Source organism: Sander vitreus, chromosome 3, assembly GCF_031162955.1.
Source record: "Sander vitreus isolate 19-12246 chromosome 3, sanVit1, whole genome shotgun sequence".
NCBI lineage: Eukaryota > Metazoa > Chordata > Actinopteri > Perciformes > Percidae > Sander > Sander vitreus.
Window position 1 is genome coordinate 19,863,113 of NC_135857.1, and position 14,943 is coordinate 19,878,055.

The 14,943-nt window shown below is 40.7% G+C and overlaps 1 protein-coding gene across 1 annotated transcript in view; it reads left to right on the forward strand.

Moving 5' to 3' along the window:
* Positions 1-14,943, forward strand: part of dner (delta/notch-like EGF repeat containing) — a 58,928-nt gene that overhangs the window by 31,773 nt on the left and 12,212 nt on the right. Inside the window, exons 2-4 of the mRNA XM_078246436.1 lie at positions 7,176-7,520; positions 7,607-7,704; positions 11,813-11,976. Of these exons, the coding sequence (XP_078102562.1) occupies positions 7,176-7,520; positions 7,607-7,704; positions 11,813-11,976 (607 nt within the window). The remainder of the gene's footprint in view (positions 1-7,175; positions 7,521-7,606; positions 7,705-11,812; positions 11,977-14,943) is intronic.

Below are 14,943 nucleotides of genomic sequence, written 5' to 3' on the forward strand. Positions count from 1 at the left end.
TGGAGAAAGAAGACTGTCTGGCAGTGGGTTTTTTGGGGTTACCTCCTATTAGTGTCAGCTCAAGCTGCACCCAATAAAGCACAGTTAGCCCAAAACGGCCTGAAACATTCTCACTCAGTATTTTTTGTTGAAGTGAAGGTAGAAAATCTATTCAAATACTCAAAACTGCAGTTTGAAATGCTTTCTCAAAGTAAAGTTATATGCCTTTCACTCAACCTAACTGCCATACTTCCCTTTGAACACTGGACTCTATGTTTGGAGATAATTATTGGTAAGTGTTTGCTTATTTCCAAGCTGCAGCCTCCCTACATTACAGCAAATGCACTCATCCAGATACGACTTTATCGAGAACGAATTTGTGTCCCTTCATCTCTGGAGGGACTTTTAACCAGACAAATATATTCTCTATTTGCTCCTGCGGAGATATTTTCCTTTTTTGTGAACCCTTGTTTTCATGAGTGAGTGATTAAGCAAATACTATTTGTATCCATTCTCCCTCCACGGCGGGGGGTGTTGTCACTCTGACAGGGGGAGGCAAAATGGTAATAAACAGCCTAGATGAGGAAGTAAGTGGATTATAAGATGGATCATCTCTCTGCAGCATGACGGGACTCTTTGGGCAAATATAGATACTGTGTGTGTGTGTGTGTGTGTGCAGGGAACATGTGCAGTGGGGGTACACACACACACACACACACACACACACACACACACACACACACACACACACACACACACACACTCTGTATAGTACTGTGTGATAATTGTGCTCATGTTACCTAGCTACTGTAGCCATGGCAACACATCTTGATAGTTATATAGGGGCTGTAGAACAATGTCAGACAACCTGCTGAGTGACCATATTAGCTTCTCACCTTTTCCTGTGAGTGTGTGTGTGTGTTCATGCATTTGTGCAGATGTCTGTCTTTCTCTGTTATGCTACCTTGTACGTAATACATTCATTTTTTGTACAGTCTAGCCCTTAGTGTCACACTTATTTTTTTCACGTGTGTTTCAGTTGTATTTTTGTGTGCAGTTTGAGTCATCATTGCTCTTCAGACTAATTTCACGTGTGCGATTAGCTGAACGATCTGGCCATTAAAGTGAACCCCTGCAGTATTATGACCAACGGTCCAATGAGTCTCCCATTAACAGTAAGTGGCTGATAAACTGGTGAAATGAAGTGCTCAGTTAACTGCTGTTATGAAACAGCTGACAGCTCAAGCTCCATCAGGGTTGTAGCTTCACAGGAGTTTGTGGAATTTAGCTGTTGATCTGCCTTTCCAGAGCAAACCGTCTTTAGTAAAAGAAAGTTCTTAAACCTAAGAGCAGTGATTGAAACAAAAAGGAGACTCAAACAGAGTACCCATGTGTGATTATTGACCATATTATTATTATTTTTTTTTTTAGATCAACTTTTTATTGTTTTTTATTTTTTATGCAAACATACAGAACAGAACAGAGAAATACAAACTGCACAAGAACAAAAACCCTCGCCACCCTCCACCCTCTGCAGTCTCGAGGAAAAAAAAACAAACAACAACTAAACAAACAGAAATCACACCTTGCCTCGTCACTCTCCTCTAGTTCTTGTGGCGCTGAGATCATTAGGTCTGATATTTGTGCTGCTGCACTTTTCCATAGGTTGATAGTTGATGATTTAGCTTTGTTAATCCTTGCTGTAGAGAGCTCAAGCATAACTTTGTCCAAAAAGTATGCCAACCACTGTTTTATACAAATCGAGTGGCTGGGGGGGGGGGGAGCCAGCGCTGAGCTATCATTTTCTTTGTTGCAGTTGAGCTGGCTAGCCAAATTTTCCTCTGTCTCCCAAGCAGGTGTAATTTAGAGTCGTCGTTAAGAAACAAGACGACCATATCATTTTAAAAGCATGGCCATTAATATGCAGCTATAACAGCCTCCACTTCTCTGGGAATGCTTTCAACAAGATTTGGCAACCTGGCTGCAAAAAATCCACACTCCTCCTCAAGCCACATACAGAATTTTGCAAACTGTCTAAATGTTTAAACATATAATAATTATTTTTATGGCCACTTGGGGGCAACAGAAACAAGTGTGAACACACCCTGTAATATAATCACTTTTAAAGCTGAAATAGGAAACTTATTAGGAAACAATTACATCCAGTAGTTAAAAAGGAAAATTATCATTGATTTAGAGTTGTGTTTCTGGCCATCCGGGGAATGTAAGTCCAATATTCACTCTCCTTTTAGCTCTGTTTTTGGTCCCAACCAACTCCTGATTGAAATAGCTGCCTCTTTAACTGCCAAATGTTCCACTGTGTTCACCAGCTATTCTTTCACTGTCTTTCTGCTGATTGGTGCTGGGCAGGTAGTGTACAGTATACACGATATTGATTATAGCCCCTTTAAGGTCTCTTCCTCCACCTGTATGAAACTGGGGGTTGAATGCACCTCTTTGCAGGGGATTTGTTGCCATTCAGACCCAAGAGCATTAGTGACATTAATGTTGGGTGATAAGGTATTTCTCTCAATCACTATCCCAAAGGTGTTGGATGGAGTTTAGGTCATGTGTTTTTGCACATATGCAACATTTACAGTAGCTTTTTCCTGGGCTGATAAACACGGAAAACCCTCAAAGCTCCAGCTATTAACTCTACTTGAAAGATTACATACTGCTCAGTAATTTTCAGACTATAAACAAGTCTGTTTTTCTGAGTTCTCTAAAGTTGACAGCAACAGCAGTTTGTAGAATTGTTATATGCTGCTTTGTTTCTCCTCACTGCATGACCTTTTCTAATAAAGCCCTCTGTTTAGCATCACCACCCACTTACTTTGTAATATCATCAGTTTAAACCTTCTGCAGGCTGCAATATAACACAACTCACCCTCTGAAGAAAAGTGATATAAGGGAGCTACCAGGCAGTCTTGAAACATATATTAATCTGTCTGGAGAAATTCTCTTTCAACTCTCTCAGAGGTCAGAGGGCAGCTTCAGATCTGCTGAGCTGGTTGGGATTTACTGTAATGACTTGCTCAAGGACACTTCTGCCAGTCTTATCTGAGGTTTGTCTCATTAATAACTCTGTAGCCCAACGGACTGCTCTTTAATGCTTTAAACACTGCCAATGGCAAACATAACCGATTTTACAGATTATACACATAAAATGCTAGTGTCGCTTAATTTTACAGGTCCATTTCCCAATAATTTCTTCAAAGGCTTCCAGGAAAGAAATGGGTAATAAAAGTTTTCTTCACAGCTTAATAACAAAGCTTAATTTAAACTCAAGGACATATCCATTCATTATTAATTTACTATGCTAATGTTTTTTCTCCATAGATGTTGATTTGTGTGCCTCCCTAGACACATTTTCTATTTCTTTCATGTTTAACTGAACATGCTTTCTCTAAATTATGCCATCTATTAATTTTAAGTGTATCAATCGAGCACTGTCTCTATTTCCCCTATAATTAAAACTTAATTAACACTTCTGAGGAAATTACAGACTTGCAGAATAAAGTGTTACCAGAATGTTAATTCTTGAGAATGTTTTACATGTGGAAAAGGAGCACAACTTTACGCCTTAAAGCATGTATGAAAGTCTTAGCAACATGAGTGTATCGATTTTCTTGCTTTCCTCACAAATGAAGCTACAGCTCAGGGACGCACTGCTTTAAATCTATTGGTTGCATTATCAGAGTATAAACATTTACTTTTCTGTCAAGGTGACAGTAAACTGCTTAATAATAAGGTGAAAACATCATTATTACATCTTTGTTAATTATCAGAGGATGTTGGGTGCACATTGCACATAGCCTTCTGAAAAAGTGCTGTTCGTCTGTTACATTCATAAATCCAGTCCACTTAAAACCCAATGGGAAGAGACAATATGATTACTATGCATACATGTGTCAACCTACCACAGTTTGAATCAGGTGTGTGTGTGTGTGTGTGTGTGTGTGTGTGTGTGTGTGTGTCTACAGAAACAGATTTATCCAGCCCCTCCACCAGGTTAAATTGATGATGCCAATAGCTTAAGTAGCGTTGCTGTTTCCGTCCGTCCGGATGTATTGATCCTCCCTCTTCAGGGTGGCCATCCCAAATTAGCAAATAGATTACAGCAACTCGTGATGCAATTCATTTTGCCTGGGAGGATATCTTTGTTCCGTGTGTTGGTCTATGTGGGAATAAAGATGAGGAACTAATGTGAGTTATTATCAGCTGCTTAGGAGAAATTGATTCACATGGTTTGTCAGGGCCCGGGGCATATGAGCTGTACAAGCAACAAGCAACATAACAAGCAACATTATGCAGGAAGAATGGCCTAGGTATGTGAATTATAATGGCATCAACCCCAATAGACAAGGCCATGTACACTGAATAGTAGTACCACCAAGTTATAAGTCAGGGCTAGACGAATATCAGTTTACCTGGCTGATTATGCTGATGTGAGGTCACCAATATCAACATAATTTAAAGAGATAGAAGTGAAAAATGTAAGTGATCAGACCTTAAGAGGTGCAGCTAGAGAAAAGGGAAAATGTCAATCAATCACATTTTGTATATTTATTTAACAGGTTGTGTTCCTCCCTTATGGAATTATTTTTGTGACTTTAATTCCAAATAAAACTTCTCAAGTATCAAACAAAAAACACTAACTCAAGAAAAAAATTGTCACATCAAAGGTAAAACTTAAAACTTGCAAACAAAACATTTGTGTAGTTGTAAACTATTGGTCTTTTATTTGTTTGATATTATGTCCTTTTGTTTTCAGCTCCCTCTGCTTCTTTCTCAATGATCAGTCAACGTTACCTGGGACAACATCGTAGCTCTGCTCGGGGTCCTACATGTCCCACAATGTGTCATTGTTCTACAGAGAGAAGACGATAATTAATACAGTTCCTTGAGTAAGACACTAAGACTTCATGATTCCCATGGCAAATTAGCTCAGTAGCCTAACATAGCTACAAGTTTTAGATAACGTTAGCAGTTAGCTAACGTTAAATGCTAAGTTAAACAGCTTTACTAGCTAGCTAGTAACTTAACACAACAAAACAACAAACATCTAGTAACCATGCTTGCAACGTAGATCACAGACAATATATATAATACTTACACTTTATTAATCTTGTAGGAATCCGCTGTAGAGTGGTTTGTGTGTCCTCCAAATTCTCTAACGTTAGCTGCACTGAAACGTCAGGGGGCCGGCAGGCACTGAGCTGTCACTCAAACTAACTGAAGACGAATTAGCCAATGGGGACGTACCCCTGTAAGACCCGCCCACGCGATAGCTTTGCGTCAGAATCGCAAACAAAGACTTGGGAAGCACAAACGAGAAAGCTGGGAGCAAAACTGCAAATGTGTTCATCAGAGGGAACTGTAAACAAAAGGACATAATATCAAAGAAATAAAAGAGCAATAGTTTACGACTACACACATGTTTTGTTTGCAAGTTTTAAGTTTTACCTTTGAGGTGACAATATTTTTGCTTGAGTAGCCTAAGTGATTTTTGTTTGATACTTGACAAGTTTTGCTTGCAATTAAAGTCACAAAAATAATCCCATACTCCCTCCTTTGTTCAAGCACATTCTGTGCAGTCAGGGTCGAGGAGAAATCAGGAGTGACATGAAAAAGGTCATGAGCTAGACTCTAATGCTTTGTTTAACCCAGACAAGCCAACACTGCTGTTCTCTATAGGTTGATAAACTCGTTCCCAGGTGCAGTTTGAGTGGAGATAAGAGCAGTAGACTGTGTAAGGACCGGAGAGTGGCCTGCTTGGACGGTAAGGATGGCTGTGCTTCAGAGCAAAGAGAAAGTTTGATAGAGGCATCGCAAGAAAAAAACCTGAGAGATTAGCGCTAATGAGCTGTGACTCTGACTGTGACTGTCATGGAGAGAGCAGACTGTTAATGACGCTCTGTTGTTCTGCCTCTCACTGTTTCTCTCAGACACACAATGTACATTCACATGCTCACATGCACATCTATATGCACTGGGGGAATTTGGTACGAGCATCATTACCATCCTTCTGTTCACCCTCTCTCCCATAGGTTTTTGTTTGCCTCTGGGTTTTTATTAAAACTGTTATCTGAACACATCCGACAGCTGGATCTGCAGATACCTGAGTTTGTTTCAGTGAATTTGCCAAAAAAGAATAAGGCAGCAGGATTGCAGAGGCTTCTAAGCCTAAGAAGGCTCTGAAAACCAAGCAATAAGCAACACGGTGTCAGGCAGTGAGCTTCGTAAGCTAGGTTTTGTCCTCTTTCACCTTCAACATCTATAGCAGAATGTTTTCCTCCAAATATGATCAATTATTAATGGGAAGAAACCAGCATGAAGGAGGCTGCCAGGGAGCATTTTTGTCATTGCTGCATGATGGGGGAAACTTTGTTTGGGGTCAAACTGCAAGTGTGTGTGTGTGTGTGTGTGTGTGTGTGTGTGTGTGTGTGTGTGTGTGTGTGTGTGTATGTGTGTGTTCTTGTTTAACTACATTCGTGGGGTCCAAAAACCGGGAATACAGTATACTTGTGGGTTCCCGACAGCTTTGTGGGGCCAAAATGCTGGACCCCACAACTTTAAAGGGCTGTTTGAGGGTTAAGACTTGGTTTTAGGATGAGGGATATAATTAGGTTATGGTTAGGGTTAGGGTAAGGGTTAAGGTTAGGCATTTAGTTGTGATGGTTAAGGTTAGGGTAAGGGGCTAGGAAATGCATTATGTCAATGACAGGTCCCCACAAAGATAGTGAGACACACTATGTGTGCGTGTGTGTGTGTGTGTGTGTGTGTGTGTGTGTGTGTGTGTGTGTGTGTGTGTGTGTGTGTGTGTGTGTGTGTGGAGCAAGAGAGAGAGAGGGAGAAATGTAGACCTGCAACAATTTATTAGGAACACTGAGACAAAATGTCGTAAAATAAAATGAGTGGAGGGTGTAAAGAAGGAAGCTGAGTCAGAGAGCAATAAAAGAAGTAGCTGAGTAGCATGAGAGAGGGAAATGATCAATGAAAATGTGGACTACACTATCTTGTTCACCACAGTGTTTTAAGGAACCACTCCTTGACTCATTTCATTGTGTCACAAAAGGTGACAAAATACGTGCTCAGACTGTGTAGAGGAAAGCTGGATGACAAACAACAGTTAGGCCAGATTATGTTTTTGTTCTGACTCTTCCTGTTTTTATTTATTTTCTCTGTTCTTTCAGTTTTTCACAGACCCTTGTGCCAGCAGCCCCTGTCTCCATGGAAACTGCAGTCGGAGTGAAGGCGGTGAGGAGGGGGAGCTGGCCTACACCTGTGAGTGCACTGAAGGCTACGAGGGGGAGAGGTGTGATCAGATCCTATTGGACCTGCCAGCTGCTGACTGGGACCCCGCCACCCCCTCCGCTCCTGAACTGGCCACCCCCGTGGCCTCCACTACCACAGCTGCCACTCAGCCGCCACAGCCAACCACCATCCCATCCACCACAACGCCGCCATCTCCTACTCTACAGCCATGGCAACCCAAACCTGGGCAAAGGCTGCTGGTGGTGCCGTGGGAGGCAGACAGGGTGAGATAACTTCCATGATAAATTTAAGCTCTTTTGGGTTTATCTTTTAAAATGTATAATATATGTTGTGTATGTGTGTGCTTCAGGTGACGGAGGGTCTGCACTGTGTGAGTCCTGAGCTGTGTGAGCTGACATCAGGAACTCTGACTCTGTCTCTGGAAGTGCCTGAAGAGACGGCTGTAAAGTAAGAGTAGGCCTATGACTGTCTGATATCCCCTTAAAGCAGGGCCAGATCAACCAGCAAGGGGTCCTGGGGCAAAAGGTAGCTGTGGGCCCTTATTTCTCCCACTCTCTTTGCATTTTATCTATCCTGTTGTTTTTTACTACCCATCTGTTGCAGTTTGCACAGAACACTACAGATGTCAGCTTCATCATATTTTGCCCAGGGACCCACTGGAATCAACGCATTCTCATGAACGGGTCCGTATGAAATCGTACGAAAATGTATGCACACCAAAATGTATGATATCCTACGAAATTAGGAGACCGCCAGCTGGTCACGTGACGCCGGCTAGTCACATGACGCCGAGCGGCAGTTGCTAGTTGTTTAAGCTGCTATAGAGCTTTGTGACCAGGGCTACAGACCTCCGTTGTATCAGCGGTAGTTGGTGGTTCAGTTACCCGAAAATACAGTAGGTGACTTTGAGCCGGGTACAAAGCATCGCGAGCTGCCGGTCGTTTCGGCGGACATTACAGTTCAATTCAACGTTTTGCCGCGACGAAAGTTATGATTAGGCACCAAAACGACTAGTTAAGATTAGAAAAAAGATTGTGGTTTGGTTTAAAATACTCCAAAGGAACACACATTTCCTGGGTGAAAGGCTTTAGTTTTCCCATGGGAAGCGAACTCCGCTCCCTGGCTTGAAAGTCCTGTATGTTTGTTGTAGTATATTATATACGTATAAAAATACAGTAGAACTTACTTTGCACAGCATTTTATCTGCATACCTTCCATGCAGTAACTTTTGTTGGCAACATAGCTTGTAGCTTTTGTAACTAATAACCTTCCATTTAAATCTCTTCATGACCCACCTCCCAGGACCTGAGACGCTGTATTACCTGTGTTACACCACTCCAGGTGTATTCCATCTTTTCCGAGCATGTTTGCTCATAAACAGAATTACAATGGCTCGGTAAATACAGGTCAATGAATAATGCAGAGGTAATGGTCAAGGTGAATGTTGGATGCCCTTGATGTTGCCCCTCATTATAGATGGTAGGCACGACTCGGCCCTGATCATGCAGGCAGATTGGAAGCTGCGCGTTAATCTGCTGCTTTGTTTTCATACTGTATAATTATACACAGGCACCTGAATGAAAGGCAGTGAAGGACACTTATGTACAAACACACATGCACCACTTGGAAATGAAGCAGTGATCCAAAAGTGACATCCATTTAGAGGCTGATAATAATGTAATAAAGCTCTTGGTCCCAAAAGGGGGGGTCACAACCTAACCATTGTCCTTTTGTATCCTGAATTGTGTCTGGCGGGCCTCTTCTGAAGGTTTTGTTAGAATATATTTGGTGAAAAGAGTTAAGAAGAGGTTTTAGAGTTTATGGTGTTTGACCTTGTTGCCTTTTTATGCACCCTGGGTTATGAGAGGCCATCTAGTTTTACAGTGATTAGACATTATAAAAGGAGTGTGAGAAAGATCTTCTCTGATCGGGGGAGGGAACGAGGCAACAATGGTCAACGTTTTGCAAGCGCGGGATTTGTGATACAAAGTATGGAAAAGACCTGGCTCTCATGAAAACTCCTTAAAGTTTGCAGGAGATTAAAACACACAGGTGTTCAAATCCAACAATAGCGACTTGTTTCGTTGAGCTGAGAATGGGAGAAGTCAAGGTAATTTTTCATACAGTGTGTTACAAACCGTTAGGAGCCGACTGGAGCCAGAAGATCTGGACTGTATCCGATTGATGACAGCACCACCAGAGGATGAGATGGAAGTGAATAAATAAGGCAGATTTTTAAACTTAGGACATCAGATGCTGGGGAAATCTTTGACTGACCAATAGGTGAAAGGTAGACCTGTGTAGTGTCTGATCTGTATGCATACACTCTTGTATTTTGCAATAACATTTTTCACTAAAGCTTGTTATTAACTTTAACTGGACAAATCCTGAGTCTTATTTCTCTGATCTACCAGTAAACGAACACCATCCAGAGTGAAGTGACCATAAAATTGGAGTCAGATTAAGTCTGGCCTTTTTTAGGGCCAGACCGGTCAATTACGGTCACATTTTAGTATAAAATCCTACAGTTTGAAGTTGGCTCATGTAATGAGCAATGTCAAGTTTTCTCTTTTATGGCTCTAAATGTTCACTTCTTTAAGGTCTTAATCTATTTAAGGCTCTTGTTCAAGATTCATTGATTACCATGTTATCTCTTTTATACAGGCATGTGGGGCAAGTTTAACGCTGGTATTTCATTTTCCAATAACAAATCAAACAGCTTGTGGCCAACACATCTGTGTGGGGAGAAATTGTTGTGGTCTAGACTACTTTTAGCTGTAAAGTGTCCTGAGATAACTCCTGGTGTGATTTGACACTATAAATAAAATTGAATTGAATAGAATTTAATTGAATTGTGTTTCTACTTGTATGATGCCAACCATCCAAAATATTTCAGTGTAATAAACATGTTTAAATGTTTAACACACATAATGCATCGGCTATTTTTTATCTTCTTTGTCAGTGTAAAGCATTTTCAGCTGCAGCTCTTTGAAAAGTACTGTAAAGGTACCAATAACAATTAAGCAGTCATTAAAACAAAAGCTGAGAGGACAGTCACTGATTTTAGTTTTTGTTTAGTATGAGAATGATTATTTCAGATGTTCGAGTGAGGTTAGAGGGCTGTTTAGAACCATCAGCGAGGAGCTGAGCCTCATTGAAACTGTGCAACAGCGTCTCTCACAGTGCCCAACTGTCTCTCTTTCATGAGTGTGGTAACTCAGCTGGGCTCTGGTGTTTGCTGTCTCCTCAGCAGACTGGCAGCTGTTGGAGCTAATTGTCTAACAGGAAACATGGCCTGCAGTGTTCTCCTCACTCTGCCCAGCAGGAGACTGGCTGCTCTGTTCACATGTTTACAGACACAATCAAGATTATAGATATCCTTGTGGTTCCACGATCCTCTGAACCACATAAGGCATCCAAATAGAGACAGACGGAACCATTTGGGCTGTTGGGATGACATATTTGTAATAAGCATTGTTTTTTTTACTTAGATGTCTCCAGTATTAGCCATATTGGAGGTATTATATCAGAATATTTATATGTAAATACCCTTAATCATGCCTTTGACAACCTGGTTGGTGCTAGAAGAAAGCTCATGTAGTGTTCAAAACAGAAAGTTCCTCTTGTGGTCAGTAAATTGATGTCTAATTGCTTCTTAATGGCAGTGTGTGGAGGAGAGACCAAACTTAAGGGCATTACCTTGCAGCAGCATTAAAATGTTATGGCAATTTTGTAATCAGTATACTTTAATATCAATACAAAATGAGTCACATCTGAGTATCAAAGTGCCCATCCACACTTTGTTTGCACTCTCTGTTTTCTATTTGTCTTTCTCCATGTTGAACTGTCTTGGTTTTGACTATTTTGTACAAATTGTCTGAGGTCCTGATGAATGATAGCCCCCAACCACACAGGCTGTATTTCACAACTCATGTTCATGACGGTCACAGTGTTCCAAAGGAAGCAACATCGCCCTCACTGAGTCAAACCACTGGCAGCCATTACTCACCAGACCATGATGCCAGGTTGGAGTAACAGTAGGACCATCCTTTAATCATCAGCCCTGTGTTCAAACACGGGACAAAGGGTCCAACAGTAAGACACTGACTGTAAGCTTGCTGTGGTGCTGCTGACCAACATTAGTGTAGAATGGAGGGTGATATTTTATTAAGCTTCTTATTTTGACCGAAGGAGGAATTAGAAGAAGTACAGAAGTTCACATAGAGTATTAGTTCATTTATCTGTACTAGATTTACAGAACTAATAATGCTGCAGTTTGTGGATTGTGTTTCTAGTATTTTGCGGATTCAATATATTTCTTCTGGTACCATGCATTATTTAAACTGTGAATATTGCAAATCTGCAGTACAGAAGCTGAAAAAGCAGCTGAGAACTGTCACCAATTAAAAAGGGATCATAACAATCACTATAAATGTGTGGTTTGGTTCAAACTGCAGAGAAAGCCCACAAGAATAATATTCTCTTTCTGATTCTCCTTCCCCGTTTACATCCTCATCCCCCATCCTTTCCTTTCCTGCTTTGTCTCTCCAACTAGGGTGGTGGTGAACACCAGTGGAGCTCCAGTGCTGTGGCGTGTGAATGAAGAGGGTTTCCTTCGTTCCTCCATTTTGAACGGCACTATGATGTGGTTCCTGCAGGCCCCTGATGGACTGGTGGTGCCTGACCACTCACTGCCCCTGGGACAGAACTACTTCCTCAGTAAGATGTCGTGTATACAAGCATATGAGACAGTCTATTAACAACTCTATTCATATTGTAAAGAAATGGGTGAGAGGCTGCAGGATTTATAAAAGTTCATTAGCTAAAATGAAATTCTGAATCTTATTACTTACATTGTATCATTCATTCTACTTTAATTATCTCTGTTTTTATCATTGCATTTTTATAATTTATTTTATTTAAAAAGGGACAATGCACAAGTTAACATTAACCTTGTATAAGAACAAGGAGAGATGCATTGTACCGGGTTGTAGCACAAGTGCTATTTTCCGCCCGTAGTCCTTTCCGTAGTCCTAATCATTCATCCAACAACCATAGAGAAGCTAAACAGGAGAAAAAAATGAAATACCTCCAAATAGCTCATTTACAACTGAGCCAAAAACATCTGAGGCTTCATGAATTTAAATGAATTATATTACAGCATTTATTCCTGACATGACACTGGGAGAATCACATATTTGCATATGAGTCAGAATATTGTGTTTCCATATTAAAAAAACAACAGATATTTATGCTGATATTCCATCTGTATTTTAATACTGAGCTACACACACACACACAGATTTTGTGAAAGAGTAGTCATACAATTGTAGCAAAACGCGGTGTGAGCTGCAGCGGGTGCTGGAGGGGGGGTAATTGGCATATCACTCTTTGACTGAAAGGCTGCTTGACCTCTGTGTGTGATCAACATACCTGATGCTGTTTCACTACGCTGCCTATCTTCTGACCTTGACATGTCTTTTAACTCTGTGACAAAACAGCCTCTGCAATGAGAGAGAGAGAGAGAGAGAGAGAGAGAGAGAGATCATTGTGAAGGTAAATCAGAGGGGTGGACGGATAATGAAGGGTGGGAGAGAAGAAGAGTCAGATAAGCAGGGAAAGAAGAGATGGCAAGCGAAAGGGGATTAAAGAAAAAATACAAAGGATGCAGGAGGGAAGAATAAAGGTCAAACTGCAAGAGGAAGACGCATGCAAAGCATCAGTTAGGAGGGAGGAGCGTTGACATTGCATTTCCGTCTTTACACGTCACTGTGTCTGAATGTTTGCGTGGTGAGTGTGGTGACTCTGCAGGTCCAAAATTCAATGTCATTGGACTGACAACTATTTGGTCAGGGATGACAGAGAAGCACGAGTTGTTTTGTCAGCCCTCTTATTGGCTGAGGAGATTGCAGCGTCAGAGTCTTGTCATTGGTGGACTAGCAGCTCATTGGTTCAGATCAGGCTCTAAAAAATGGCAGTTAATATTCACTATGAGGCTATTTTTATCCAAGTGCCCATGTAGCTGTCAGCTTTGATTGAAGATATAATAAGAGATGTTCTTAACTTCTCGACCCGGAGAGACAAGATGGAGAGGCACGCACTCTGTTTTGGTCACAATGAAAAGCTGCCTGCATCAGTTCTTTTCTGGACATTTTTACCCACGTAGGGGTTAATTGTTTTTTGGCAGCGAGGTGTATTTTACAGGCAAGGAGTCATTTAAAATCTGTCCTAAACATTTGTTAACAAGACTAAGAGGCTACAGCCATGCTAGCTGGTTTACATGAGGCTGTACACACATGTAGGCTGACTAAATGTCAAAATGCTCACAATACAATGTTAACATACGTACTTTTTATGGAAAAACTCAGGAGCAGCTTGACTTCTGGATACATGAAGGTTCGGGAGACTTGGTGACGGCTTATACATAAGCATTTATTGATCTCAATCAAGGAGAGATTAAGGCAGTACAGTTTAACCACGATGTGTTATCGTGCAGTGCTGTCACCAACTCTGAGGGTCTGTGCCTTTTCCCAGATGCATATCTCTCTTGCCCAATATGTCTAGTTTGTGTTATGCCAAGATATTGATGGCGCCAAAACAGAAGATGCTCACCTCAAACCTAGTTACGTCTATCTCTCTCTGGGATGTATGCTAAAGTGTGTCGGCCCCTGTACCCTGTTTCCACCGACCTCCAAAAGGAGACAGTCCTTGGACAAAACATTCCCTTGTCATGTAGCTGCCTAGACTCCCTGAATGTGTAGAGACTAGAGCCCAACCGATAAAGGATTTTTAAGGCCGATATTGATACAAATATTTGGTGATTTAAAAATCTGATATATCGGCCAATATTATTATTTTTTTTAATCCAGAAATGCGTAACAAAAGATAAACAGGACTCATACAAATAACTAATGTTAGGGAAATCCCTAACATTAGTTATTTGTATGAGTCTTCACTAAACTAATATGATAATGCAGTTTAAAAATAAACTTCTTTGTTTTATTGTCACAACAGAACAGAGGAACATCAAAATATATTAAAGTTCTGATAAATAAAATGTATAAAAATACAAACTTAAGATATGAAACTTAAAGGGTTAAACACAAGTGTTGCCAACAGGGACGTTGTAGAGTTTCCTCTGGTGGACAAACTATGCAACGCCAACACTCATAACATGGTTGAAGGTGTTTTGTCTGTTTTTTATTTTATTTTTTAAATATTCATTTATTGGCCATTATAAATGCCAAATACCGATAGTTTGGAAAATGCCTAATATCGGCCGATAATATCAGCCCGCCGATATATCGGTCAGGCTCTAGTAGAGACACAAACATATATTCATATGTGAACAGGTTTCGTTATTATAGTATGGCTGAATATTCATGTCCCCTGACCTGTGACATATGAATGACCTGATGTTATCTAAGCTTTCCCTTTGTCTCATCATACCACAACATGGTGTTTCTGGAAATTCCACCACAATACTGATATTTAGGAGGTATAATGTTTACCATGTTTACAATCTTAGTATAGCAAGCTAACATTCGCTAATTAGCACTAAACACAAAGTACAGCTGAGGCTGATGGGAATGTTGTTTGTTAACCAAAGTAATGGACAAATTAAAACCTGATGATGACGCTACATGAAAAGTCAGGGGAACATATGACAATTCATTGTGAGAGGGA